Source organism: Leuciscus leuciscus, assembly GCF_965113295.1.
Source record: "Leuciscus leuciscus genome assembly, chromosome: 14".
NCBI lineage: Eukaryota > Metazoa > Chordata > Actinopteri > Cypriniformes > Leuciscidae > Leuciscus > Leuciscus leuciscus.
The window spans coordinates 4,718,369-4,742,247 of NC_138738.1; the positions used below are offsets into that span (position 1 = coordinate 4,718,369).

The 23,879-nt window shown below is 41.7% G+C and overlaps 4 protein-coding genes and 2 long non-coding RNA genes across 6 annotated transcripts in view; 1 reads left to right on the forward strand and 5 right to left on the reverse strand.

The window, feature by feature from the left end:
- Window positions 1-23,879, reverse strand: part of LOC309474207 — a 111,898-nt gene that overhangs the window by 45,677 nt on the left and 42,342 nt on the right. The gene's annotated exons all lie outside the window — the stretch shown is intronic.
- Window positions 4,624-5,908, reverse strand: LOC309474136 (odorant receptor 131-2-like; the record flags this gene model as incomplete). Its single annotated transcript, XM_082136505.1, has 2 exons — window positions 5,812-5,908; window positions 4,624-5,689 (listed from the first exon to the last, which is right to left on the reverse strand). The coding sequence occupies exon 2, from the start codon at window positions 5,647-5,649 to the stop codon at window positions 4,624-4,626; it is 1,026 nt and encodes a 341-aa protein (XP_081992631.1). The 5' UTR covers window positions 5,650-5,689; window positions 5,812-5,908.
- LOC309513591 lies at window positions 14,167-15,819 on the forward strand. Its single transcript, XR_014211487.1, has 3 exons — window positions 14,167-14,496; window positions 15,203-15,284; window positions 15,614-15,819. It is a non-coding gene; the product is annotated as an uncharacterized lncRNA (long non-coding RNA).
- LOC309513974 (odorant receptor 131-2-like) lies at window positions 16,903-17,731 on the reverse strand (the record flags this gene model as incomplete). Its single annotated transcript, XM_082190095.1, has 3 exons — window positions 17,169-17,731; window positions 16,994-17,127; window positions 16,903-16,910 (listed from the first exon to the last, which is right to left on the reverse strand). Exons 1-3 carry the CDS (start codon window positions 17,546-17,548, stop codon window positions 16,903-16,905), a joined length of 522 nt encoding a protein of 173 aa, XP_082046221.1. The 5' UTR covers window positions 17,549-17,731.
- LOC309513975 (odorant receptor 131-2-like) lies at window positions 17,738-19,689 on the reverse strand (the record flags this gene model as incomplete). Its single annotated transcript, XM_082190096.1, has 3 exons — window positions 17,738-18,487; window positions 19,355-19,624; window positions 19,681-19,689. 3 exons carry the CDS (start codon window positions 19,687-19,689, stop codon window positions 17,768-17,770), a joined length of 999 nt encoding a protein of 332 aa, XP_082046222.1. The 3' UTR covers window positions 17,738-17,767.
- Window positions 22,387-23,518, reverse strand: LOC309474573 (odorant receptor 131-2-like). The gene is made up of 2 exons (XM_082137090.1): window positions 23,083-23,518; window positions 22,387-22,989 (listed from the first exon to the last, which is right to left on the reverse strand). Exons 1-2 carry the CDS (start codon window positions 23,505-23,507, stop codon window positions 22,560-22,562), a joined length of 855 nt encoding a protein of 284 aa, XP_081993216.1. The 5' UTR covers window positions 23,508-23,518; the 3' UTR covers window positions 22,387-22,559.

Consider the following 23,879-nt stretch of genomic DNA (forward strand, 5'->3'; position numbering starts at 1 on the left):
TAGCATCTGAACGCGCCACTGACTTTAAACAAGGTTTTTTCTGGTCTGTGGCGGAATTGTTTTCTGGAACTGCAAAATAGCACCAGGGAACGTTTGCGCCGGAACACGCCTCCTCTTTTCTGTGGAGGGAAAAGTCCGCTGTGTGTCGGTTGCAAAATAGGAATGTTACATGCGTCGGTGTACAAAGTCAATTGCGCTGGGTGTAATATGGCCCATAGAGTCCCTGTAGCCCAAGACCGGTTGCCCACTGAAGCTAAGCAGGGCTGAGCCTGGTTAGTACCTGGATGGGAGACCTCCTGAGAAAACCAGGTTGCTGCTGGAAGAGGTGTTAGTGAGGCCAGCAGGGGGTGCTCACCCTGTGGTCTGTGTGGGTCCTAACGCCCCAGTATAGTGATGGGGACACTATACTGTCAAAGAGCACCATCCTTCGGATGAGACGTAAAACCGAGGTCCTGACTCTCTGTGGTCATTAAAAATCCCAGGATGTCTTTCGAAAGAGTAGGGGTGTAACCCCGGCATCCTGGCCAAATTTGCCCAGTGGCCTCTGTCCATCATGGCCTCCTAATCATCCTCATATACTGATTGGCTTCATCACTGTCTCCTCTCCACCAGTAAGCTGGTGTGTGGTGGGCGTTCTGGCGCAATATGGCTGCCGTGGCATCATCCAAGTGGATGCTGCACATTGGTGGTGGTTGAGGAGATTCCCCCTTCTATGTAAAGCGCTTTGAGTGCCGAGAAAAGCGCTATATAAATGTAATGAATTATTATTATTATTAATTAAAGTTTTGGGTTCGTGATGTCACTAACCCTGGAGGAATGTCGTGTAGTTCCTATCAGTCATTTGTTGTAGTCTTTAAAAAGTGATTTCTGTAAAATATCTCCCTTTGCTTTGAACTTTGCAGATGTTGTTTATGCTCAAACAGCAACATTACACACTAACTAATGTTAGAAAAGTGAAATCATAATCAATCACCCTTTTAAAACCCACCAGCCGCCACAGGTAGATGGAGGTGGGTACTTCCATCCCTCAAAATTTTAAGTCTGTACGATTTACTATTTGGTCTACCAAATCACTTTTAGGGCAGAATGCTGATCTTTGAAAATCCTATCAAATACAATAGGGTTTCTGCGTTACACGCTTGAACACCTGGAAATCTTCCTGTGATCCAAAGGACCTTTTAAAATAAGTTCACCTGTTGGCAAGTCATCAATAGTGTACAGCATGGAAGCTACAGCACTGACTCAAAGACAAACAGATGTCTATGCACTTTCTTTAAATGCAACACCTTTATATACTCTGAACTATGGTTGTCCATTCAGTTTGAGGCAGGGGCATTTCCTCCGTGGTGGAAAGGGAGGCAGTGCCTCCTCCAAAAAATTGGATGGAAAATAATCCATAGTACAAAAATAAAACATTACAAAACAGATGCTTATAAAATGCCACTGTTGACATACACACATTCCAATAAACGTCCTTTATTCAGAGATTGTACAGGTCATTTAAGTATTTCAGATCTTTGTATGACATATCTCTCCTTTATCATTTATCACATGAAACAGGGGTGAGCGAGGCACACACTAACGCGGGCTAGTTGTAACACACATGGTTTAAAACTTTCCACACATGCCAGCATGACGAAACTTTGAAAACAAAATACACTTTGACACGCTCAGCAAATTGTTTATCTCTCAACCCGTAGATCATTAGCCAAAAGGTCTACTAAGGGAACCAGCCTCTCGAGACTGGACTGTGGTGTTCTTCAAGTAGTCAGCTTGGTGTTTTGAAGCAAACTGGCAGGGAACAACCCAGCTGATTCATCTATTTCCCTCCTCAGAGGATGCGAGAGTCCCGACGACGCAATGTCAAGGGACTGACTCAGATGCACTGACGCAATGTCTTGTGCCTAAGGCATGAGCTCCCTGGAAACCGTTGCATCCCGAAGCACCACGGGCAATGTCCACTTTGGTGGTCTAGGAGCGACACCTTTGGCTGAACCTGATGGGGATGCTAGACGCCTAGAAAGTGCACTTTCTCGACACACCCATCTCTAAAGGTGGCCTTTTGCACAACACTGTAAAATAATTTGCTCAGGAGTATTTGACAGCAAAAAAGTAGATGGAGGCAATCAAACAGATCCTGCCTCTGCTACGGTTTGCCTTTGAAGGCTGTGCATACCAGTACAAGGTCCTTCCCTGCGGATTGTCGCTGTCACCTCGTGTCTTTACCAAAGTCGCTGAGGGCACCCTTGCCCCTTTAAGTGTAGCAGGCATTCGCATCCTCAACTATCTTATCACTGGCTAATTTTAGCACACTTTTGAGAGTTGTTGTGTGTACACAGGGACATGGTGCACAAGCACCTAGTCTGACTGGGCCTTCAGGTCAACTGGGAGAAGAGCAACCTCTCCCCTCTGCAGAGCATCCCTTATCTCAGTGTGAAGTTGGACTCGGTCACAATGACAGCACATCCTTGGTGGTTGATGTAAGCCAACGGTGATAGATACCATTACTTTAGCCAGAGCCCCCTCGACGAGGTGGCTGTATGCTTTGAAGTGGCACCTTTTTGTCGCTTGGTATTCTTTCCGAGGAGAAGACCCACGGAGATGTGGTATTGGGTCAGTGCTGTCTTTCCTCCAAGAGGGTCTGGAGAGGCACCTATCCGCCTCCACCTTGAAGGTGTATGTCACAACACGTCGATGGCAGGTCAGTGGGGAAGCACAACCTAATTATTAGGTTCCTAAGAGGCGCTCTGAGGTTGAATCCTCCAAGGCCACACCTTGTCCCCTCTTGGGATCTCTTAGTGGTCTTACAGGCCTCACAGAAAGATCCATTTGAGCCCTTAAAGTCAGTCGAGCTTAGTGCCCTCTCTATGAAGACGACCCTCCTGACTGCGCTCACTTCGGTCAAGAGGGTGGGGGACCTTCAAGCCCTCTCTGTTGATGATACAAGCCTTGAGTTCAGACCGGTAGACTGTCACATGGTCCTGAGACCCCGGGGCGGCTATGTGCCTAAGGTTCACACTACCTCTTTCAGGGATCAAGTGATAACCTTGCAAGCATTCCCTCCTGATAAGGGAGAACCAGCCCTATCTCTGTTGTCCAGTGCACACTTTGCACATTTATCTGGATAGCTTTAGAAGATCAAATCAGCTCTTTGTCTGCTTTGGAGGACAGCAGAAGGTAAAGGCTGTCTCCAAACAAAGAATGGGCCACTGGATTGTGGATGCATTTCTCCTGGTTTCTCAAGGCTCACCATTTCCCCTGGGAAAGAGGGCTCACTCCACCAAGGGTGTCGCTGCTTTTTCGGCTTTAGCGAATGGTGCCTCACTAGTAGACATCTTTAAAGCTGCGGGCTGGGCTACACCCAACACTTTTGCAATATTTTATAATCAACGCATGGAACCAGTTCCTTCCAGTGTTCTGGGAACTCAGGCGACTGGTAGGGTGTAGTTCTTACATCAGCGCCTTTCCCTTTGCTAAGGCAATATCGTGCACGTTTAGGTTCAAGTTAAAGTTTCCTATAATGTTGGACCTTGGACCAACCTTGCATCATTTAAGCACATTTCGGTAGATGAGTTTGGAGGAGGAACTAATCACCAGACCCATTACCTGTGGTATGCCCCTTTCAGGTGAGACCTTGAATGTGGGTTAGTGCTCCATATGTGTTCCCTTTGCATTGAGAAGGAGAATGCTTCTCAACATTAACAACCAGGTGTCCTCAGCTGTACATAAATATTCAGTAGAAAAGGCAGCTATTGTATGGTAAGTCTGTCTTGAAGGAAGACTGGAGGTCGTTGGAAGGTTGCAAGTGGGTTGAGTGCATTTGTCACTGGCACACTTTGGCTAAAGAACAGTAATTTTGTCAATTCGTGACAGAAAAGCATGGCAGTATTTTTTATTTATTTACATTCATTCACTTGACACACACACACACACACACACACACACACACACACACACACACACACACACACACACACACACACACATATATATGAAACTTTGATAAGTTAAGGTATTTTTGTACTATAATGTTGGCACCATAATGTTGGGAAGACACATTATTGTATACAAATAGTGCATTTAATCAGGCTATTAAGGCATATGTATAAAGTGTGCATACAAAAATAAAATTAATAAAACATGTTTTTCTGCATTTTTATTTATGTTGTAAGAGTTACAGAGAAGAAAATTAGCCTGAATTGACTTGCAAATGAAAACATAATTCCTGCATAATTCCTGACGTCCTCTTCTGAGACCATACAATAAATGATGGATAAACTATTTTTATGTATCCAAAAAAGTGATATACAGTAAAATAACAAATAAAGCCACACTCAGATGAAATTTCACAATTGTGATATATTCCATAAAACATAATTCTGTATTTGAGCAACAATGCATGTTTATTTGTAAAACGTACAAGTTTTTTAAATGCTACAAACATGATTTTTAATATTCTTTAACAATTTTTCTCTAAATTCCACTTTGCCAAGAAGTTATAATTGCAAAATCAGAATAAGAAAATAACTAAGAGAAAAGCACTTATTAAAAATATATTTTGCATAGTGAGAATGATCAAATAATTACTAATGATGCTTATATGATTATATTTACCTTTTTAGTTCACTGCTTAGTTGATTCAACTTTTACATTAAGTAACCTGCATGAAAAAAGTCCTTTCATGTATTTAAAAAATTGTTTATCTCGAACACCATAAATGAGGGGGCTAAGTAGTCTTGGTAATAAGTTTGTAAGAAGATAATTGAAAAAGGTGATTTTTGACCGTAGAGTAGGTACAAGTTGGCTATAAATCTTGTCTATGGTAGGAGTAATGATGGACAACATACAGAGCAGAAGCTGTGCTCCATGTAACAGGATGGTGCTTTGGGCCTTTTTTGCTGAGGATTTATCAGTGGAGGCTCTTCTGGCCGCAATCAGCACTTGACAATATGTGAATACAAGAATTACCCACACAACAGATGTATATAGCCCATGTGTAATTTTGCTTTGGTCTTCATGGTATGGCGTGCTATAAACATTTGTTGAACTACAGAGACTACTTGATGTAAAAATAGATAAAGGACGAACAATTGAAAGGAGAATCAAGTCAGCCAATCCAGGTAAAACTCCTACACCCCAAATCAGAGAAGTAAGGATGTATGTCCTGCGCACTGTGCAAATCTGATGGTGATGCAGTGGTTTGCAGATGGCAATGTAACGCTCAACGGCCATACCGGCCAAAGTCAGAGGAGTGTTCTTATGAGTTGTTGAGGTTATTATTAGCAGTGTAACACAGAATGGGACAGGAACATTTGGCCATGCATAAGCCATCACAGAAAGACTTACACTGAAAAAAACCATGAGCATATCATTGATAACCATGTGAATATATAATATATATCTCGGATCATTGTAGAAAACTGAACTCTTGAAGAACGTGAAAACAAATATTCCATTGATCCAGTTAACTATGAGCCCAACAAGAACAATGGTGAAAGTTTTTGCAAAAGCTTCTTCATATCTGTCTTTGGTGTACTGAACCATTGTAGAATTCATTATTCTGTGACTCTTATGTGTGAAAATATTTTTTCTTGGCTTTTTGGTTGTTTTTGTTTTTCCTCCAAATGATGTCCACAACTTTCTGTCCATCAAGCAGTGAGATGAATATTTTCCATCTGTGTCATCTAATCTGGAAAATAAATAAATAAATAGATACACTTTTAACAGAATATTTAAGAGTGAGAAGCTATTAGCAACACATGAACACAACATATTATGTATTAAAACATTTGTTAAACAAAGAGCTCTTACCTTTCCACCTTGTATGATCGACTGATCTGCCTCAAGATGTAAAAACTGAAAAGTTTAAATACTTTAGATGTGGAAGAGGAGACAGTCAGGGAGTAAGAAAGGGAGTGGGGAGTGGGGAGGGGGAGGGGGAGGGGGAGGGGGGAGGGGGAGGGGAGGAAGAAAGAAATGGAGTGGGGAGGGAGAGGGAGAAAGAGCGAGCACGCTGGTAATATTGAGAGAGGCATAAAACAGGAATACAGTGAAATGATGCTGAAAAGTAGGTTTTTAAATAATCTCAAATATTTAACGAACAATTTGATTGAGAGTAGTAGCTTTTGAGTCAAAGTTGTTCAGAACGAGGAGATCTAACATATGATATGAATATTGTGTGTATGTGTGAAACAAAGCATTAAAACCCTATAGCGCCACCTGCTGGCTGATTTCTTTCAAATTTTGCACAGACCTCTATGTCCATGAGTCAAACAGGCCCACTGAGTTTTGTTCCGATTGGCTTCCGTTGACCTTGTCCGATATGTGCACAAACTTCATTGGCTGACGGCGGCAGTATTTTTCGAGATCCACGAATGTCTTCACAGACAATCACGCCACCTTAGACAGAAACTATACCTTGCACCTGACTGTTGTTTAGCTATAACCGTTTTTGTGTTTGTTTGTTTTGTTTGTTCATTTTATAGTGCCACCAAGTGGCCAATCGCCACTTTTCCTCCTTTTCAACGCGACCACAGACTGAGCCTGTACATAGGTGTATTGAGTTTTGTGAAATTAGTTCATTCTGTTCAATCGTGATAGCCATTTTAATAAAAGTGGCCTCGACCACTTCTGCATCCAATCATGGATGTGAATCTGTTTTTCTTTTGTTTTTTTGATAATTATTAACAATCAGACTCCAGAGAATCTTTCTGTGCTGGTTTGGTTCCGGTCGGGTGAAAACCCTAGGACTAGTTCACAAAAGTAGGTTTTTAAAAAAGTCCAAAATACCCAAAAATTCCACCAACGTGCGTTTTGTTCGTCTTGAATCAAGGACGATATAAGACATTTGAGTCTGTGACTAACAGTTTAGCTGTTATGTGTGATTTCATACTGTTGATCGCTGGGGCGAGCCTCGGTGACGTTATAGATGGCAGTGGCAGCTCATCAGGGGAGGCAAGGGAGGACCAGCCTGTATACCCAACATTTTGAAGGAAAATTTAATGTCAATAAAATTCCCAGTTATTAATTTCATGTCTCAAAATGTGTATTTATTGTTAGTATTTTCACCTCTGTAAGTGTAACCACCGCGCTCTTCCCCGAATGTGCCAAATCTGCGAAACGTGAGTCTGAGGGGATAAAGGTAGGGGAGGCAAATCCATAGCTGGAGACTTGTGCTTCCGTTGGTAAAAATGTTTTGCCAATCACCATCGAGTATTTCATTTCAGCGATTAGGAGTGTTGAGAAAAGTAACATGGCAGAGGAGGCTATCTTCCCTTGGTATATCAACCAATCATCGACGAGACGTAAATTACGTGATATTAGTTTGAACTGCTACCGCTGATGTAACAGGAACTCAAATAAGTCTCTGATGTCCCCAGAGTGTGTATGTGCAAGTTTAGCTAAAAATACCTCACAGATAATTTTTTATAGCATGTTAAAATTATCCTTTTTTGAGGGTGAGCAAAAATGCGTTGTTTTGTGTGTGGGCTCTTTAAATGCAAATGAGCTGCTGCTCCCGGCACAGAGGGCAGAGCTTCAACAGCTCCTTCTTAGCAGAGCAATATAGAGTACTTTATTGCAAGGCGGGATTTATGTAAAGTTTAGGGTTCGTGATGTCACTAACCCTGGAGGAATGTCGGGTAGTCCCTATCAGTCGTTTGTTGTAGTCCTTAAAAAGTGATTTCTGTAAAATATCTCCCTTTGCTTTGAACTTTGAGCTTTGTAACTTTGCAGATGTTGTTTATGCTCAAACAGCAACATTACACACTAACTAAAGTTAGAAAAGTGAAATCATAATTAACCACCCCTTTAAAACCCACCAGCCGCCACTGGTAGATGGAGGTGGGTACTTCCATCCCTCAAAGATTAAAGTCTCTACGATTTACTGTTTGGTCGGCCCGATCACTTTTAGGGCAGAATGCTGATCTTTGATAATCCTATAAAATACAATATAGGTTTTCTGCGTTACACGCTTGAACACCTGGAAATCTTCCTGTGATCCAAAGGACCTTTTAAAATACGTTCACCTGTTGGCAAGTCATCAATAGTGTACAGCATGGAAGCTACAGCACTGACTCAAAGACAAACAGATGTCTATGCACTTTATTTAAATGCAACACCTTTATATACTCTGAACTATGGTTATCCATTCAGTTTGAGGCAGGGGCGTTTCCTCCGAGGTGGAAAGGGAGGCAGTGCCTCCTCCAAAAAATTGGATGGAAAATAATCCATAGTACAAAAATAAAACATTACAAAACAAGTGCTTATAAAATGCCACTGTTGGCATACACACATTCAAATAAACGTCCTTTATTCAGACTCAGAGAACGTACAGGTAATCTAAGTATTTCAGATCTTTGTATGACATATTAGCCTATCTCTCCTTTATCATTTATCACATGAAACAGGGGTGAGCGAGGCACACACTAACCCGGGCTAGTTGTAACACACATGGTTTAAAACTTTCCACACATGCCAGCATGACGAAACTAAGTGTGTTTACTAGTTGCCATTTCAACATGATATAGATTAAAAAATGCCAAAATAAAAAAAAAATCTTTGGAAGATATCACTGAACATTTATTTAACCATGGTAAAGGTACATTTCTTACTTAAATTCATTATTCAAATCTGGGTTTTTTTGTGTGGTTTTTTTAAAAGATTATTTTAATCTTATTTCTGTTATTTAACAGTTGAGATAGTTCTTTAATGCTGTAACACTGCATTACAATGTGCCCCTACTAAAACGATGATATTCTTTACTTTTATGAATTATATTGAGAAACCATGAGAAAAAGGTGAATAAAGACTGAGAGTCCATGTTCAGAAATTATGAATTATTATTATGTTTTGAACTGGATAGCTGTTTTGTGGAGTGTTTGTTGTCAAACTCCAAAAATATTTTTTATTATTAAAAAATGCCATTATTTTATATGAAAAAGTTAATAATTGTATTTTATTGACAAAATATTTTAGTTCCCTTTCGAGGGAACTCGCACTGCGTCGTTGAAAACGACTCTTTGGGGACGCTCCCTTAGCGTGCGTCTCTGAAGTATGAATGAAACTATTCCAATCCTGATTGGTGTTGCGTCATGACGTAACATGTGACGGCATAACCGGATGCATAAAAGTGACGCTGGCACACACACACATTAGCTTTCGCTCTTCAGCAAGCGCTCTCTGTTGTTGTACGTTCTATTTGGTGTTGTTTGTCTGTGAAAGAGTGATATATATATTATGGCGAGTGAACAGTTCAAGCAATGTGTGCACCCCTGCCCTAGATACATCACGGGTGGGGACACACATCAGCTGTGTGTGATCTGTTTGGGAGCGCAGCACGCCCGGGCAGCTCTCGAGGGAGCTGCTTTCGGCGACTGTGAAGCACTATCAATTAAAGTGCTGCGCTCCCGCCTGGCTTGTTTTGATGAACAGGGTCAGGCTCGCGCTCCCCACGGCTCTGGTCCCGCGTCTGTTGAGGCAGCGCGGCGATTGAGTTCGTGGGGATCGCAGAAGGATCTTGCAGATGAGAATGAGACTGCTGCGGCACTTTCTCATTCTTCATCTGAGGATCCTGAGGTTCCTGCTCGTGGTGCAGAAGCCCGCGCTGCGGCTTCTTCTGCCCGTGATCAGGGACCGATGCTTGAGCTCTCTGCTTCCGAGGAAGTGGATGTGCTCAGCATCGAGGCGGATGACCATGAACGAAACTCGCCGGTTCATGGTCATGCGTATGAGGAGCTGATTGAGGTTGTGACTCGTGCTGTGGCCAGACTCAATATTAGCTGGCCACAAGATGAGCAGGGAACGCAAGTGAAAAGTGAATTAGATGAGCGTTTCCTGCAGCATAGGTCACAGCCGCAGCGCCGGGGTTTACCGTTTTTTCCCGATCTCCACAAGGAGATTTCGAGATCGTGGGAAAAACCCCATTCGTCCCGTGTCTATAATCCTGCAGTGGTTGATTATAGTAATGTGTTAGGGGCAAGGGATATGGGTTATGGGAAGATGCCAAAGGTGGAGGAGGCACTTGCTGGATACCTCTCTCCTGAAGCGGCATCTTCTCTTAAAGCCCCGGCGCTGCCCAGTAAACCATGCAGAGATACCTCTGCATTGGTTGGAAGGGCTTATATGGCGGCAGGTCGTGCTGGTTCATGTCTGCATTCTATGGCTATTTTGCAGGCATACCAGGCCGACCTCCTGAAAGACTTGGATGAGGGGGAGGGACCAACACCTGAAGATATAGCCGAACTTCGTAAAGCCACAGATTTGTCTCTCCGGGCTACTAAAGAGACGGCCCGCGCTATCGGCCGCTCTATGGCAGCTATGGTAGCCACGGAGAGACATCTGTGGCTGAATTTATCAGGCATCAAGGAGAAGGATAGATCGTTTCTCCTTGATGCGCCGCTCTCGTCTTCTGGCCTGTTCGGCGACGCAGTTACATCGGTCGTCGACAGGTTCCAGGAGACGAAGAAACAATCTGCTGCGTTTCAGCAGTTCCTCCCCCGTAAATCTAAATCAAAGTCGAGTAGGGTGGGGCAAAGAGATCAGCCCCAGCCGTCATCCAGCTCCTCATACCGCCAGGAGCAAAAAGAGAGTGTTGCCTCTAGAGCCCCTCCTTCGGGAGCTTGGCAACAGAGGAAGCGCTCTCAGCAGAAGTCTTCCGGCCAGAAGGGCGACTTGAGAGACGTCCTTCAGGCTAGGAGGGCTTCGGGAAAGAGGTCCTAACTGGAGTAGTAGGCCCTCTGAGGGCTTTCCCCCCCGCTGCAGAGCAACCGAGGTTGTTCTCGCAGCGGAGCCCTCGGGAAATCGATGTGAGTTCTCCGCCGTCTCTGACGCTTCGGGCCGCATCAATTTCCAGCGAACGCACACCGGGTCGTTCGTGTCAAAAAAGAGAAAACGAGCATCAATTAGGGTCACGAAAACCGTATCGATTAAATCCTGCCGATCTTTCGCTTCAGGAAGTCGAGAACAGTGCTCGGAAAACACCCGAGGCCAGCCTCGAGAGGCTGGTTCCCTTAGTAGATTTTGTAGAGGCATGGTATCATCTTCCCAACATATCTGCATGGGTCCTGCGTATAATAAAATTGGGATACAGACTGCAGTTCGGGCACCGCCCCCCCAAGTTTTCTGGGGTGGTGCACACTACAGTGGTTCCAGAGCAGGCTCAGGTGATGGAACAAGAAGTGCAAACTCTGCTGTTAAAGGAGGCCATAGAACGTGTCCCTCCTTCAGACAGGGAGTCCGGGTTTTACAGCCGGTACTTTATAGTTCCAAAGAAGGATGGAGGGCTGAGGCCAATTTTAGATCTGAGACATTTGAACCGTTCTCTGAGGAGGTTCAGGTTCAAAATGCTCACTATTCCCATCATCGTGAATCAAATCAGATCCGAGGACTGGTTTGTCACGATAGATCTAAAGGACGCTTATTTTCATGTCTCCATCCTTCCATGTCACAGGAGGTTCCTGAGGTTCGCTTTCGGGGGCGAAGCTTACCAATATCGGGTTCTTCCGTTCGGCCTAGCACTCTCTCCCCGCACGTTCACCAAATGCATGGATGCAGCACTAGCTCCATTGAGACTTCAGGGCATCCGCATACTGAATTATATCGACGACTGGCTCATTTTGGCCCAGTCTCGAGAAATGGCGGTTCGGCATCGAGATGTCGTCCTTGGCCACATTCAGAACTTAGGGTTGAGACTCATCACAAAGAAAAGCGTGTTGGAACCATCTCAGAGCACAACGTTTTTGGGCGTGGTGTGGAATTCGATTACGATGCGGGCACGGATGTCTCCTGCGCGTATAGAGTCCATTCTGTCGATGGTGTCCAGGATAAGGCTAGGCCAGGCCATCACTGTGAAGCAATTTCAAAGACTGCTGGGCCTCATGGCAGCGGCATCCAACATTATACCTTTGGGCCTTCTACATATGAGGCCCCTTCAGTGGTGGCTGAAAGCCAAGGGGTTTTCCCCGAAGGGGAATCCATTCCGTATGATCAGAGTAACGCGCAGATGCCTTCGTTCTCTAGTAATATGGAAGAAACCTTGGTTCCTGTCCCAGGGGCCAGTGTTAGGAGCGTCGTGTCGCCGGAAAACCGTTTCGACAGATGCCTCCCTCACTGGCTGGGGCGCGGTCATGGACGGCCGCTTTGCCAGGGGTCTGTGGCAGGACCATCATCATTCTTGGCATATAAATTGCCTGGAGATGTTGGCTGTGTTCAGAGCTCTGAGGAGCTTCCTCCCAGACGTCAAGGGTTACCATGTCCTGATACGATCGGACAATACATCAGTGGTAGCTTATCTGAACCGACAAGGAGGACTCAGATCGCGCCCTCTATCCAGATTGGCGCATCAGATTATCCTTTGGTCCCAAGGGAAACTATTGTCTATCAGGGCAATGTACGTTCCGGGGGTTCAGAATCAGGGAGCAGACATCCTGTCGAGGCAGGGGCTGAGGCCCGGGGAATGGAGACTTCACCCAGAGGTGGTGAAGTTGATATGGGAGAGGTTTGGACCAATGGAAGTGGATCTGTTTGCGTCTCGAGAGACGTCCCACTGTCCACTTTGGTTCTCCCTCACACATCCAGCCCCACTGGGGTTGGATGCCATGGTACAGGCCTGGCCGAGGCTACGCCTGTATGCTTTTCCCCCGATCGCTCTGCTCCCGGGAGTCCTGGAGAGGGTCCGTCAGGAGGGCATCAGTCTTCTTCTGGTAGCCCCGTTGTGGCCGGCCCGAGTATGGTTTTCAGACATAATTTCACTCCTGATAGCTCCGCCGTGGCAGATTCCTCTGAGGAGGGATCTGTTGTCTCAGGCAGAGGGCACAATATTCCACCCTCGTCCAGAGCTGTGGAAACTGTGGGTCTGGCCCCTGAGGGGGTTCGGTACCTAGATGCTGGTCTATCAGCCGGGGTGGTTGAAACCATACTTAGCTCCAGGGCTCCGTCTACTAGGAGATTATATGGCCTCAAGTGGAATGTGTTTTCCACTTGGTGTAGAGAACATGAGTTAGATCCAGTTAACTGCCCGGTGGCTTCAGTTCTGGAGTTTCTTCAAGATCGTTTCTCTGCGGGTCTCTCCCCTTCCACACTTAAGGTGTACGTGGCTGCCATTGCGGCATTCCATGCACCATTAAGTGATGGGCCTCTGGGGAGGCACCAGTTGGTCATTCGTTTTCTCCGTGGTGCATGGAGGATGAGACCGACAACCAGGTCCAGGGTTCCTACCTGGGACCTGGCCGTGGTTCTCGAAGGGTTATCCCTGGCCCCCTTCGAACCCCTGCAGTCGGCCTCGCCCAAGGACCTGACGTTCAAGATGGCTTTTCTCTTGGCTATTACCTCTCTAAAGAGGGTGGGAGATCTTCAAGCTCTGGCAGTAACACCAGCTTGCTTGGAGTTTGCCCCTGGCGGAGTTAAGGCCATTCTACACCCGAGACCTGGCTATGTGCCTAAGGTGCCTTCTAACACGGCACGGTCTACGGTCCTGCAGGCATTTCATCCTCCACCTCATGTGTCGGCGGAAGAAGAGAGGCTCCATCTGCTCTGCCCTGTCAGAGCCCTGAGCATTTACCTCGAGAGGTCCTCTTCTTGGAGGAGGTCGGACCAACTGTTAGTGTGTTTTGGGTCACCTAAAAAGGGGCTCCCTGCTTCCAAACAAACTATTAGTAATTGGATTGTTCAGGCTATTGCCTCAGCCTACAAGGTGCGCAATTTGCCTTCACCTTTGGCCATAAGGGCTCATTCCACTAGAGGCATGGCGTCCTCTAGGGCCCTCCTCTCGGGAGTGCCCCTTCAGGAGATCTGTGAGGCAGCCGGTTGGGCTACCCCGCACACTTTTATCAGGTTTTATAGTCTGCACCTCCCTAGTACGCCTGGCGCACGTGTGCTCTCGTCCTAGTTGGGTGCCTGAGATCAGTTTCACCCTAGGGCAGGCCTTTTCTCGGTGCGTGGCCTAGTGGGCATTCGTTCCCCAAAGAGTCGTTTTCAACGACGCAGTGCGAGTTCCCTCGAAAGGGAACGTCTCGGGTTATGACTATAACCCTTGTTCCCTGAGAAGGGAACGAGACACTGCGTCGTCCTGCCACGCCCCTCAATGCCTGAGAGCGGCTTGCTTCATCGCGAGGCTAATGTGTGTGTGTGCCAGCGTCACTTTTATGCATCCGGTTATGCCGTCACACACTGTAAAAAGGTTTTCAAGCAGTACTTCATCCAATTAATAATTTGTCTTTCAATTCAGTTTACCATTATTTGTTTTATTTTTCAAATAATATTTTTTTCGTTCAAAACATAGTTAAATATAAATATTTTTCATTAAGAGCTCAAATAAGAAATATTTGTTTCGACGAATGTACAATTTCAAGGTTACACACAGGATTGCGCATGGGCATTAAACACAAATCTTCTCGAGGACAACGACCACGTCAGCAGACCGCTGTAACCGCTCTTCTACGTTCCGTGGATCACTTTGCTGCTCCAGAGAGAATCAGATTTCATCGCGGATAAACTGAAGTAAGTGAAACAAACAACCATTTAAATGTGCTGCTGTATATTTAGAAGCCTGTACAAGACATGTTGCTCTGCCGAATTTATCTGTTAGATATCGTTATGTAACTTACGTTAGTTTAAAAATGTGTTAGCTAGCTTAGTTTACACTTGGCAAGTTAACGTTAATGTGTCGACGTTAATCAATTCCTGACCGATTACAAAAGGGAACATATACGTTTACCCCTGGCTTATTTTGATTTTACAATGGTAATTAACGTGAACGTTTAATCATTGAACATAACGTTATCTCGATGCAGCGTCATAAGAACGACGTTCTCTGGTTAAAACCATAGAAACCTGATCAACAATTAAGGAGCTGAAGTTAACTTACATGTAAAAGGACTGACGTTCACTTGTGATTAATGGTAACGTTATCTAACACGTATGACTGTCGACACTCACAATGGTCATTTAATTATGGATTGTATGCATAGAAGTATTGCTGCATTGGCGCCAATCGGTTGATGTCGGTTGGTTTTCAAAAAAGTGTAGTAGCAGCTAGAGGACACTGGGGGGGGGGCAGACATTTTTTCGTGGCGTTAGTAATAGGATTGACACACTATTGAATCATATATTATAATAATTATTATATCAACTGATTACGTATATTGTGCTAAAATTTGTTGACCATAATGTACCCTCATGCCAAATTTGTACTATCTTGATGCAGGATACTGACACCGATACAAAGAGCACTGAAATATCTCATCCATATGGGAGAAACAGTGGAGGACCTCATCAAAGATTTCCTGGTAAGGAAAGATTACTTTAGAGATGTGAAAATGCTAGATATGGCTGTCCACTTCAAAATTAGCCATCAGACTATGTTCAGATATATGTCTGATAACAGTCTGAAGGCTAATTTCAAATATAGAAACAATTACTTTCAGCTAAAATCAGAGTCCCATGTGCTGGAAAGTTTGTGCAACTTATATTTATATGTCAACAACAAATTGGAGTAAATTTTATAATTAGTTAGAAGTATTAGTATTATGTAAACTAATTTGGGGGGAAACCCAAGCTGTATTGATTCCTTATTCTTTTTTTCTTTTTCTTTTCTCCTTCCTAAATTCTTTTCCAGGTGTTGGAGAAGGAAGAGGCTGAAAACACTCTTCAGAAGAAACCATGGAAATCTTTGTCATCAGAGATGCACAAGCTGTATACCCACAAACATTGGAATCATACTTGAGGGTCAAGAGGTTCTGAGGGACTTGCTGTCTGTCGCAAATGTTGAAAAAGTTGAAAATCTGACACGAAATTGTGGATGTGTGGAAGTAATGTATATAAAAATTTAATAAATATCGATTTAATGAAAATTATGTGTCTTTTTTTATTTGATTTTGGACAAGATTAATTAATGTTCCTTAATGGGAAATATGTTTTATTGAATCCATATCTTTTTGTTTGTTTAAAATAAATAATTTCTATTAACTTGTATTTTTAAAAATGAGAAATAATTGTATTATTAAATCAATATCTATTTAATTGGAGAAAACAAATAATTTCTAATACATATTTATTAAATGAGAATTTTTGTTTTGATTAAATCTATATATTTTTGTTTAGATCAAAAATAGAATTTAAATTAATTGATTTTTTTCAACAAGAAAAATATGCTTTGTGCCAAGTTTTATAAAATAGTTTTCATAGACATAGAAAATATTGGTAAGGGCAAGTTATTTATTTTTCATTGGCTCAAGTTATAAAATATAGATGTGAACCATTACCCTAAAATTTTTTAATTGGATGAATGAAAATATTTTTTCAGTGCATGTTACGTCATGACGCAACACCAATCAGGATTGGAATAGTTTCATTCATACTTCAGAGACGCACGCTAAGGGAGCGTCCCCAAAGAGTCGTTTTCAACGACGCAGTGTCTCGTTCCCTTCTCAGGGAACAAGGGTTATAGTCATAACCCGAGACGTTTGTCTTGTATATTTTTTGGATTAAATAACATTTTAATCTGTCATATGGTCATGTTACAATGTACCCCACATATGGGGCATGTTGCCACATTTCACGTCCATTCTTTCAGGGTAAATCAAGAAAAAGTATACACTGTATTAATGGAACAAAACCACATCATTGTACTTGGGACATGTGGGAAAAAATATATATTTTGAACCCCAAGTGGATTTACACAAACTGAGAAAGTCAAAAAGTGTTAGGTTGTGCCCCCCTCTCCCCTAAATCACGTGAAATAAAATTACTTATCAAATATAACTTGACCAAATATAAATATTAAACATATTCTTCTCCTAGTTTACTTCACTGGCATAATCTGTGTCCTTCTTACTTGTTTGCAACTAAAATACACTTTGACACGCTCAGTAAATTGTTTATCCCTCAACCCGTAGATCATTGGGCTTAGTAACCTTGGTAGAACATTTGACAGCAAAAACAGAATAAACAGAATAGTTGTTCGACTCTGAGGAAAAAGATCTACAAAGCGTTGTACTCATGAACGGGGTGATATAGGACATCATACACAGCAGAAGCTGAACTCCGTGCAGTAGTATCGTGTTCCGGGCCTTTCTAGTAGACACTTGATCTGCACTAGCAGCACTTGCTGCGGAAAAAACCTTGAAGTAGCTGACGATCAACGTACAGTAGTCCATGCAAACGACAGATACACAACATTCACCACAGTTTCTTTGACATTGTGTTGCAAAGTGTTGTAAATAAACAACATGTGGCATAAAATGTCAGTTGAGAAAAAGCTTGCTGGTCGATTTGATAATGCGATGAATATATCACTCAGAGCTGCCGCTGCTGACGCAGTCCATATGAAGCAGATGAGCATGTAGGTCCTCTGAACTGTACATATTTGCGAGTGATGTAGGGGTTTGCAAATGGCAATGTAACGCACAATGGCCATGCAGGCCAGATTTAGTGGAGAGTTCTTGGTGACTGTACTAAGAAAAAGTAGCACAACACAACAAACAGAGACATTGAACAACTGCAAAACATACGTTGTGACTTGTAAGCTCACTGAAGCTGACATCATGATCATGTCATTGATTACCAAATGGATGTATAAAATATATCTTGGGTCACTACAAAACTTTTCGTTACTTCAGTGCATGATTATATGTATTTGTTCCACTGAAAAAGAATGTCCTTTCAATAATATCAGCCCTTTCTTCTAATCTCCTGTTGAATGTTAAAATGTCTCCTACACATGAAATCTCTCCAGAAATTGCCGTCACCCACAAATCATTCATGTGGAATATCATCCAAGCTTTTGAGAAAAATGACTGACTGGATTTACTCTCTGTGCTTTAGAGATAAAGAATCTGACCCAATACTTGCGAAACTTCTCATCCCTGAATCCATATATCATTGGACTGAGAAATCGTGGAATGATGTAGACCAGAAGAAAATTAACATAACGTATCTCTAGGCCATACATCGGAAACAGTTGTATGAGCTGAGCCTGCATGGATGGCACGACAAACGCCAACATGCACAATAGCAGCTGAACCCCATGGAGCAGGACTGTGTTACGGGCCTTCTTGGCCAACACCTGGTCAGTGGAGACCGCACGGGCCGTCAGCATGATTTTACAGTACGTATAAAGTAAAGACAAGAAGACAAAAGAGAAATACACACTATCAAACACGCAGTTCTTGTAATAGATCGAGCGGTCTCGGAATAGGAGCGATTGGTCGCAGAAAATGGACGTGTGGAAGAACAGTGGTGGTTCTTTGGCGACAGTGATGAGAAGATCGGTGAGCGGAGGAGTGAAGCTCAGGAGGAAGATCCCCCCGATGATCCACACGGTGCGTGTGACTGTGCAGATGTGGCTGTAGTGGAGTGGGAAGCAGATGGAGATGTAGCGCTCCAGGGCCATGCCGGCCAGGATGAGCGGTGTGGAGCGGGTGGTCATCACAGCGGTCATGACCAGCGGGCAGCAGGCCGATGCCAAGATCTTTGAGAAGGCATAACTCACCTACAACAGGAGGAAAGGGCCACAAACAATATACATATTAGACACTGACATTGTTTCATTATACACTCATTTTGTATTAGCATCTTTGTTTTCATCCATTTAACTTCTACTCAGAGTTTTCAGAGTTTCAACTTGATTTTCTTCATTATTAAGTAAACTTAAACAGAAAAAATTAGTTTTTTTCAGTTTTAGTAAACAAAAAATTTTAGTAAACTAAAAACAGACAATATCAAAACAAAATAATTATTTCACAAGTTAGACAGGGTATATTCATTTTATAGACTTTTCTAGGGTTTTTAAAAACACTTACACTAGTTTTCAAAAGTTTATTGGAAAGAAATGTATACTTTTATTCTGCAACAATGCTTTAAATTGATTAAAAATAAATGTCAGTAAAGACATTTAATATGTTACAAAAATTTCTATTCATCAATGAATCATGAAAAAAAAAGGCTTCACGGTTTACAGCACAACATTGATAATAATAATAAGAAATATTTCTTGAGCAGCAAATCAGCATATTAGAATGATTTCTGAAGAATCATGTGACACTAAAGACTGGAGTAATGATGCTGAAAATTCAGCTTTGCATCACAGGAATAAAATACATTTTACAATATATTCAAATAAAAAACAATTATTTTAAATTGGAATAAAACTTCAGAATATTCACAATATTTTTGACCATATAAATTCAGACTTGGTGAGTATAAGAGACTATTTTGAATGGCAGCATACTTTAAACTGGCTAAACAAAATACATGCTTTGATATTTTGCTTCCAATGCAATGACATGCAGGCATTTATAAGTGTAGCTTAAGTGTCTTTTAACTCATTTTTGGCCACATATTTAATCTTAATACTTACCACATACAAGGCGGTTACCAGTGTCAGTTGTACGGCATCATTAATGACCATGCAGATAAACATGATATAACGTGGATCTTCATAGAAGAAACTGTGCTTGCGGAAAGTGGACACCATACTGTAATTAAGGCCACTGAGCGCCAGCCATACAAGCATGGCCACAATGTTTTTAGTGAGAGCAGCGCTGAAGCTGTCCCGCGGTATGACGTTCAGAAGGAGTAAAGTAGAGTTACCATACTCTGAGACAGCACTGGAGTTCATGTTCTCAACCTGACATGATAAAGCACACATTATAGACACAGTATGTGCAATATAATTGGCTATACATTCGGCATCTTTTAATCAGTAAGTAAAGCTAAATACAGAAAAAGCCATATTAAGAGACATGCATGATAATGAATATTATAGTACCTTATAAGCTAGTATATAATAAAAATAATAAAACATTTATATTGCTAGAGCTACTGCTGCACAATTAAATAAGAACACATAATTAGACATGTTTTTGTTTCCTGAAAGAATGAATGTTATTAGCCAGCCTTGTGGGAAAATATGTCCCTGTGTAATGGGTATTATCCAAATTGCTTCATTTAACTGGAGTACAACGATGTTGGTTAGTCAAGTCCCCTCTCACCTAAAACACCCCCTGCCCTTCCCTGACAGTCCCAGTCTGTGTTGAATCTTATATACTGTATGGATGTGATATAGATCAAGGTGGTTGATTGGAGAATGCCCTGAAAACTCTTCAGGGGTTTGACATTTTACTCCATAGCACTGGTTTGTTTTTCCCATGCATGGGGAAAAGGATGTAAACAGAGGTGTAAACCAACACATGTTAAATTAGCTTTTAAATATGATTTTTTTTGTCTGCCAAATCAAAAAAAATATTTATAAATCACATTAGTTGACCACTGTGCCTACAGCCATACTAAAATAGACATCAAAACATTAAAACTGCATAAACACTATAAAGCACAAGAAAGAGAGAAAAGAGACATTAAAACACTGATAAGAGGACTTAACCTTAGACTATAAGAGCAGTAAAAAGCCTGGGTAAAATATTTTTTAACTTGGATTTAAATTCAGATTCTGATCAAACTAATCTGAGAGAAACCGGTTGACTATTACACAGCAATGGAAATGGAGCACGATCATCCCTCAATTTTAGTCTGGAACTTGGAAGGGTTAACTTTGCTCAGATCAGACAACCTCAGAAATCTAGCAGATGTATTTGGATTAAGAAGGTCAGAGAGGTATTGAGGTGCCGATCTGGTCAGAGCTTTAAATACAAAAAGTCAGATTTCTTTTCTTTTCTTCAAAAGTCTGCTGCATTTTTCTCTGATTGAAGATGATTAATATTAGATTTACTTATATCGTAGTAAAAACATGGTTAATTTTCGTAAGGGACGTAATACACACATGACGACAGGAGGGTGACGGCGATGCACAAATCTAGTTACTATAACTATAACCTCTAGTTACTCCTCCCACTTCTGCTAGTTTACTGAGATATCTTATCCCGTGCGAATTGGCTATTACTATTACAGACGTCCTGTGGTAAAATTACTGTGGTAAAATTACCCTTGTAAAGTGGATCCCGTCCGAATAGGGCTTAAGTGGAAGAGAGGGGGTACGGAAAAACACTGAACAAAGGAAAAGGGATATGTAGAATTGCACAAGTGCTACTGCAAAAGAGTGCAATGTCAACACAGCCTGTTACCTTGATTCAAATTTCTCATAAGCTTAATTGAATTGGCCTCGAGAGAAAAATTATAATGACATTTTTTTGTCTAAAGACTACATATAAAATAGCTACCAAAATTAATTTCGGTAACTGCAGTTTGACTAAAAGTAATGACTAAAAATTGAAAAAAAAATGCAATGACTTTTCGTCAACTAAAACTAGACTAAGACCAATAAGCATTTTCATATGAAGATGAAGACTAAGACTAAATAAAAAATGGCTGTATATATATATATATATATATATATATATATATATATATATATATATATATGTGTGTGTGTGTGTGTGTGTGTGTGTGTGTGTGTGTAAATATATCTTCTGTGGAAGGCGTAGGATCATAAACTGTTCATCAAAATATTGCATTCAGTCCTCCGCAGACATCACACATCATCAACATGCTCTGCAGAGTTAGACAGATGTCAGTCACCGAGCATCACAACGAAACAGCCTTTTACAGTTCCTAAACTGAACCAAAAATACAGCTTATGCTGCGCTCACACCATAACTACTGTCATTTGGAAGAAATGCAAACCTGTGACGTTATACTCGGAGCGGTTCGTGACTTGAATTTACACTATCAACGGCAAAATGAATCTGCAGCAGTCAGGTGGTACAGGTCAGTGCTCTTTAAGTTGTTTATGTTCATTATTATTATCTCTCGTGACTCATTTTTTTTTGCTCCTTGCTGTATGTGTTCATGTGTTGGGTGGTGTGGCTTTGGAGACACTCTGAAGGGAGAGTGCTTCTCTTATGCTTTCAAAGCTAGCTCGCTATTGCTAGTCTCTCCAAAAATTGCCTACCCTATCTTTAAAAAACACTTTATAACATAAGTTAGCTACTACTTCTGACTATAGAATGTGATCACACCATTTTTTTTAAATAATGTTTATTGTTTTTAAAGAATTTTCTTGGCAAATGTACAATTTACAACTTTATTGAAAAAGTTCGTTTTTTAAACATCTAATATTCTATTTATAGACGATAAAACCAATGATTATACACTTTAAAAAGTGGTAACCTGCAGTTGTTACCTTAAACTATTCCACCTGATTTAAAACTAAAAATTTGTTTTGTTGGTATAGCTTCATGTATTTAGACAGACTCAGTGATGCTAAATAATATTTTTGACATGAATAAAATCAGTTAATATTATGTTACCATTTTAGGCTACCATTAAAGAAACAAAGAAATAAATAAAACCATATAGCACAAGTCGACACTTTAAAAACAACGATGGTCTATATGCATGTCTTATTATAATATATAAATAAATGTATACATAAAGTTCGGATTTATTCAAAATAATTAGGAGTAAACATTTTCAGAATATCTGGGAATTGCAAACAATACATGTGGAATCATTTAAAACTAAAAATTTGCCAAGACAGAAACACAATGCGTCACATATCTGATTCCAAACCCTTGGCACATTATAATATTAGAAAACTAACGATCCATTTAATCTTCTTCACCTTTGCATTCTACTCTTGTGTCTACAGGGCGACCACACACAAAATACCTCTTCAGATACTTGCGGAACTTTTTATCCCGCACTCCATATACGATTGGACTCAAAAAGCGTGGCAAAATATAGACAATCAGATAGTTGGTAAATCGGATTTCTAGGATGCGTCCCGGGAAGATGATGTGTAAAATGCCCTCCACACCGGGAGACACGTAAGAGAGCAGGCACATGAGCAACTGCACCCCGTGGAGCAAGATGGTGTTGGTGGCCCGCTTGGCGGACGTTCTCTCGGTGGAGAGCGCACGAGCTGCGAACACGACCCGCAGATACGTGCACAGCAGCGTGAGGAACACCAGCGAGAAATAAATCCCGTCGAACGCCTGCCGCTTATACAGCAGCACCGGGTCTTTGAACACATTCGGCCTGAGACAAAAAACAGTGGTTTGAAAGAAACTCAGAGGTTCTGTGGCTAAGGTCACGAATAGGTCAGTGATGTCAGGAACCACAGATACGAACCAAATGGCCCCTATGAGCATGTAGGCACGGCGCACGGTGCAGATCTGGGCATGGCGTAGAGGATAGCAGATCGCGATGTAGCGTTCGAGGGCCATGCCGGCCAGGTTCACAGGTGTGCTGCGGGTGGTGAACACTGCCACCAGGATAATGAAACAACACACTCCTACACTGATAGTGTACAAGGCGTAACTGACCACAAACAGCGCAATGGTTACAGTGAGCTGCACTGCGTCATTAATGACCATATGTATGAAGAGAATATAGCGAGGGTCCTCGTAAAAGATTTGGTGTCTGAAGAATGTGGCCACTACACTGCCGTTGATGTAGCTGAGGAGGAACCACACCAGGACCACGATGAAGTTCTTCATGAAGGCCGTAGTGAACGTGTCTCGCACGAGTTGTTGGCCCACTGTTGAATTCATCATTCAGGGCTTGAGTCTAAAAAAATTAAATAAAAATAAATAAAAAACAACAACACATAAACGCATGACAAGATTGCCAATCATAAAAAAAGGTAAAGCCTTTTTTAACAACTTTTAATATTTCAAGATATTGTTTGTGGGGTTTTAGACATACATATTTATATTTATAAATACAGAGAAAAATATAAATACATTTTTTTAAAAATTAAGGAGTTTTTAAACAATGATTAATATTTCAAGATATTATTTGGGGGTTTAAACAATATTTATAAATACAAATATATGTGTATTTTTAAATATAAATAAACTTTTTAAACGTTTAAAAGTTTAACAACAACAACCGTTGTATTGTTTGGGGGTTTTATACATTTATAT

What these genes read in the sequence shown, in the direction of transcription:
- LOC309474573 (XM_082137090.1), bottom strand. Translation starts at nt 23,507, where the DNA reads ATGATGAATTCAACAGTGGGCCAACAACTCGTGCGAGACACGTTCACT. An exon ending in ATGCTCATAGGGGCCATTTG is followed by an intron (nt 22,990 to 23,082) that starts GTTCGTATCTGT and finishes TTTTTGTCTCAG; the next exon opens with GCCGAATGTGTTCAAAGACC.